Source organism: Alligator sinensis, unplaced genomic scaffold, assembly GCF_000455745.1.
Source record: "Alligator sinensis unplaced genomic scaffold, ASM45574v1 scaffold2226_1, whole genome shotgun sequence".
NCBI lineage: Eukaryota > Metazoa > Chordata > Crocodylia > Alligatoridae > Alligator > Alligator sinensis.
In genome coordinates, this window is record NW_005844089.1 from 11,860 (window position 1) to 16,821 (window position 4,962).

General features: G+C 58.6%; 2 protein-coding genes across 6 annotated transcripts in view; one reads left to right on the top strand and one right to left on the bottom strand.

The window, feature by feature from the left end:
- LOC106723463 (zinc finger protein 28 homolog) overlaps positions 1 to 756 on the bottom strand; it is a 4,466-nt gene extending 3,710 nt beyond the window's left edge. Inside the window, exon 1 of the mRNA XM_025195848.1 lies at positions 741 to 756. Within this exon, the coding sequence (XP_025051633.1) occupies positions 741 to 756 (16 nt within the window). The remainder of the gene's footprint in view (positions 1 to 740) is intronic.
- A 441-nt stretch (positions 757 to 1,197) lies between these two features.
- On the top strand, positions 1,198 to 4,252 carry LOC102386903 (membrane-spanning 4-domains subfamily A member 4A-like). 5 transcript variants are annotated; one of them, XM_025195845.1, is made up of 7 exons: positions 1,198 to 1,239; positions 1,908 to 2,033; positions 2,210 to 2,326; positions 2,899 to 2,955; positions 3,282 to 3,437; positions 3,553 to 3,672; positions 3,987 to 4,252. In XM_025195845.1, the coding sequence occupies exons 2-7, from the start codon at positions 1,926 to 1,928 to the stop codon at positions 4,056 to 4,058; spliced, it is 630 nt and encodes a 209-aa protein (XP_025051630.1). In that variant the 5' UTR covers positions 1,198 to 1,239; positions 1,908 to 1,925; the 3' UTR covers positions 4,059 to 4,252. The 5 variants fall into 5 exon arrangements, with proteins under 5 accessions (XP_025051630.1, XP_025051629.1, XP_025051628.1 ...); XM_025195844.1 differs by lacking the exon at positions 1,198 to 1,239 and adding an exon at positions 1,290 to 1,612; XM_025195843.1 differs by lacking the exon at positions 1,198 to 1,239 and adding an exon at positions 1,291 to 1,618.
- Positions 4,253 to 4,962: the final 710 nt, after the last annotated feature.

Genomic DNA, 4,962 nt, shown 5'->3' on the forward strand with positions numbered 1-4,962 from the left:
GCAGCCGGGGCGGGCGGGACGTGGCCGGGGCAGGGCAGGGCAGGGGGCAGTGCCCACCTGGGAGCCTGGCAGGACGGGCACTGCGCTCGTGGGCCGGGCAGGCTAGGCTGTGGGCTGGCAAAGCAGATCGGGGTCCAGCCTCTCCCTTCACGCCTTGCATTGCCCCCTCTTCCCTTCCTCAGGGTGTCCCTGTCTCCCCTCCCTTGTCAGAAACCGGCTTTCCTTTCCTGTTGGTTGGCGAGGGGGCAGGTCTGTTCACACCGGTGCAAAGTCTGTTCGCCCAGCTTCTGGTTTCGCGTAAATGAGAGAAATTGGGAGTCAAAGCCTGTATGTGTCTGTAGCCGTTCTCGCTGCCGCCCGGTGCCTGGCAAAGCAGCGGCGTAGGGGAGTCCCCTGGCAGGCGGCACTCCCAAAGCCAGCGGGTCCCGCCGGGACCTCCCAGGGTTCTTCAGGAGAGTCCCAGGGTCGGGGTGATGTGGGTTTTGGGGCGACCCAAAGTGGGTTTGCCCCGTAATCCCAGCCTAAAAGCATTTTATTCATAACGATGTCAACAGTACACAGGGTTGGGGCTGGCATGTGACAGCCAAGCTTCGAGTGGGGCGACGCGCTGCCCAGGCTTGGTCACAAGAGCCTGCCAGAGGTGGGGACGTGTTTTTCAGGGTATCCTGTAAAGGACTCGGCCTGCTGATCCCATCGAAAACCCAGCTCCTTATTGCAGGCAACATACTTATGACCCAGACCTGAGGGGCTCTCCATTGTCAGGGTGGCAGTGTCAGGTCGGGCAGGGCTCTGCCCAGGCTTCTTAGGGAGAGTCCCATGATGGCAGTTATTTATGGCTTGGGGTGACCCAAAGGGAGTTTTGCCCTCTGATCCCAGCCCAAAATAAGACCCTTATTTTGTGCAATGTACCCGGCCTGCAGGTATTGAGGTGGTGGCAGCTGGCACCCAAAACCAGGGCATCAGGTGAAGCAGGGACCGGCCCAGGCTTCTTTTGGAGAGGCTCTGGGGGGTGACGGGGGGTGTTTTGGGGTGACCCAGAAAGGATGTCCCCCACAATCCCAGCCAAATCCAAGGTCTTTTTTCAGGGCCGTCTACTTGATGCATGATATGATTCTACATTTTATGAGTCAATATTCATTTTAATAACACCCTGACTCTTTAGCTTGAGCAATTCCTTACGAACAACCTTTAATTGTGCAAGGATCAGCATTGAAAAAGGAACTGGGAGTGAGGAACAGAGTAAGAACCGTTGTGTTCGGCCATGTGACTTCCTCCCTAGAGCTGGCTGGATCCACGTGCTGCTGTTAGACAGCGGTGCTGTTACACGGCACTGCTGTACGGCTGTTCTCCCACTGCCCCACCCCAGAGGTGACTGCATCTTGGCACCGGAATGGGCTGTGCTCCTGGTGCAGTTGCTGGAGAGAAGCAGCTGGCCCAGGCTCTCACCCTGTTGCACAACTGGACCAGGGCGGGGAGGTCACATCCTGCCCCTTCCTTGCCCAGATGTTCCCACTTCCCCTCTGGGCCCTGCGCTCCTCTCTGGGCAGAGAGGCCAGGCTCCAGCACTGCTCCCTGCAGACGTGGGAGCTGGGTCTGATGCCAGGAGGGACAAGTAGGGGTCCGTCGCGGGGCTCAGCATGGGTGGCCCGGGCTGTGTGGGGTCCCTGCCCTTCCCAGGCTCATGAGAGCCAGACCCGTTAGCTCCACAGGGAAGGGGACTTCCTCTGTGCCCTGACACACCCCGGCAGGAGGGGACCCAGGTGTCTGGGCTCCCCGTCCCCCACTGCCCCAACCCCAGACCCCACCAGGCTGGGGTGGAACCCAGGTGTCTGGCTCCCGAGTTTTTGCCCCTTTGCTTTCCCCCTCTCCTCCCTCTGCCCGCCTCAGTTCCCATCTTCCCCCTGCAGGAGCCAGGCTGCTGCACCATGGAGCAAGGGGCCCCTGGCACCATTCTGCTGACCCAAATCTCGCCCCCCAGCACCAGGCCAAAGCCCCTGGAGAAGTTCCAGCGGGGTGAGCCGCTGGCCGTGGGGGTAAGTACATCTGCCTGCCCCCCCTGCCCTGGGAGACAAACAGATAGATCTGTCTGGTCAGGGCATCCTGGGCCCAGGTGCTTAGGTGAGGGGCCACGCTGAGAAACTGCAGCAAGGACCAAGGCAGCTGGGGTCAATGCCATGGCAGTGATGCCCCAGCCATGGTGTCCCGGCAGGTCACGCAGGTCCTCACAGGCATCCAGCAGGTCGCGTTCGGAACCGTCCTGATCTTGACATTTGACTTCCACTACCCTGCTCTTCACCTGGGAGCAGTTGTCTGCACTGGCCTCCTGGTGAGCCCGGGGTAGGGGGAGCTGGGGCAGGGCACGTCTTAGAAGCATCCCCAAGATGCCTGAGGCAGCTGACCCTGCACCCAGTGGGCTGGTACCCACAGCGGGGGGTGGGTAGGAGCAGAGTAACCCTGTAGGAATGATCGCAATGCGGTTGGTGCCCTGCAGGAGGGGCTGAGTAACCTCATAGTAACAATGGAGTAACCCCCTTGTGGGACCTGGGTGGCCCCATAGAAGTGACCGAGTAACCCTGTTGTAGGCACTGAGTAACCTCGTCCTAGTGACTGAGTAACCCTGTGGTACGGACTGGGCATCTGTATGGTAGGAAATGAGACCCCTGCAGCAGTGTGAATGCCCCTCTGGTAAGGCCGAGGAACCTGGGAGTAACAAGCGACTATCCCTGTATTAACGTCTGAGAAACCCTGTAGTAACCCCCCGCCTTGTCTTATGGACCCCCCCCCAGCCCATCCACCCCCCCACCCCCAGTCCTTCAGGGCATGACCTACCCCTGCAGCAACACTCACTCAGGACCTGCCAGCTCCACAAGGCTACTGACCCCCACTCTGCCCCTGCAGTGCGTGGTCTCGGGCTCCCTCTCTGTGGCGGTCTCCAGGAACCCCAAGATCCCGCTGGTAAGAGCCGTGGTTCGCGGTGCTACCAGGGCCTGCTGGGCATGGAGCCTGGCGGGGAGAACTGAGGTGTGCAGGGCGGGAATTGCCGGGGACCCTCTCGCCAGGGCCCTCTGGAGTATTGGCACAGCCTGTCCCCCTCCCCATGGGCTATAGCCCACCCCCCCAGAGCCAGCCGTGTCCAGCTGGGGGGTCAGGTTTCAGCTCTGTGCCTCCCAGGTGGGGGGTCAGGGCAGCACCAGTGGTGAGGGCGGTCTAGGGGGAAAGCTTGGGGGTTCAAGGGGAGTCTTTTCCACATGGCTGAAGGGTCCTGCCCCCATGCCCCACAGATGAAGATGGAGCTGGCCTTGAACTCAGTGAGCACGGTAGTGGCTGGCGTGAGCATCGTGATGCTCTGCTTATCCGTGATGTTCACCCACAATGCCCACTCCTGCTACTGGCACCAGGGCAAGAGGACCTGTGACTATCCCCCCACAGAGGTCCAGGTGAGCCGGGGCTGCAGCAACCAGGACCAGGAGCAGGGGGCACTGGGGGTGGGTGCAGGGGTGGCCGGTGCCCGCTGCGGCAGGTGCTGTGCATGACGGTCTCCACCCCACTTAGGACATCCTGCTCGCCCTCAGCCTGGTCCTCATGGCGCTGACGCTGCTGCAGCTCTGCCTGGCACTGACCCGTGCAGCCTTTGGGTGCAAAGCCATCTGTCGGGACAGCTACCTTGACTTGGTAACACCAGGCACCTCTGTGGTTCCTGGAGTTGGGTGGGAGCACCACAGGGACAGCCACAATGTTTGGTCGACAGCCTGGCTGACACAGGAGGGGCTGGGGGTTTCCTGCACTGAGCAACCCAGGCTCTGCTCCAGCGGGGAGGGGTGCATGACCCAGGGAAGGTAGAGACGGGCAGCTCGGATACCAGGGTTCTGCCCCTGCCCTGGGAGGGGCATAGGGGCTGCAGGGTCAGAGCAGGGACCCTTGCTACTCCCTCAGCTCTGGGAGAGGAGTTGGTGACTGTGCATCTGTCCATCTGTCTCTCTCTCCAGGCTGTGGTGATTTACCAGGACACAGCACGTCCCACTGACCCCACCTGCACCGCAACGTCTGGGACCCTGTGAAATTCTCGCAGGACCAGCCAGGATCATGCTGGGCACAGATCAGTGCTGGTTCTAGGAACAAGGAAGCAGAGACCGGAGGGTGTGTCTGTCTGTACCAGCAGCGTGAGCCTGTGGCACAGGAACAGCCACTGTAGCGAAAACCCCAGGTGGTTGTTTTTTTTTACTTACAAATACATTCTCTCTCCTTCTCCAAACATTTCTGACTCTTTCTTTGCCCCCTCTATCCCTTATAAGTAGTCATAGGTAAGCTAAGATAAGTTCTTGTATGCCATTATTGTAACACATCCCTTTTTATATTGTTGTAACCCGGGCGGTACTCCAAAAGGTACCCCCTCTCCAATTGAAGGGATCAAAGCAGGTGCACAAGCGCTGTGGGAGGTGTAGGGACTGTCCTCCCTGTATAGAGCAGAGCCAGACCACCACTGGGGACTTAACCATATACATGTTAATGAGGGAACAATACTGGGAACATAACAGGCGTAATCAGGGGGTATAGTGGACACTACAATGCCCCAAGGGGCAGGGTTCCACAAAGGTTAGACACTTACAATCATTGGCAAAAGACAGGGTTAACAAAATATAAAACACAAACAGCAGAGCAAACAATGCTGGTTGGGGTAATATAAAAAGGCACAAAATACAAAATGTCAAATGACAAAGAAATATAGGGCCTAGATACCTGGAGGGGGAGAAAACACAATTACCCCTTTCTACTTCAAGGGGAATTTCTCCTTATTAGCACACTCACTCCAAGTCACCAAAGCTGAGATTTGAGCTTGGATCTCCCATGTGGTAGGTAGGAACACGGCCACACAGCCACCAGTGCTGGTACTGCTTCAAGCTGCTAGGGGTTTTCACCTTGCTGGAGCCCTAGCCTCACATTGAGCTGCCTGGTCTCTGACTG

Excerpts from the sequence above, each read along its gene's own strand:
- LOC102386903 (XM_025195845.1), top strand. The coding sequence starts at position 1,926 with ATGGAGCAAGGGGCCCCTGGCACCATTCTGCTGACCCAAATCTCGCCC. Across the intron at positions 2,327-2,898 it reads TTGTCTGCACTGGCCTCCTG|TGCGTGGTCTCGGGCTCCCT; the intron begins GTGAGCCCGGGG and ends CTGCCCCTGCAG. Across the intron at positions 3,673-3,986 it reads GGGACAGCTACCTTGACTTG|GCTGTGGTGATTTACCAGGA; the intron begins GTAACACCAGGC and ends CTCTCTCTCCAG.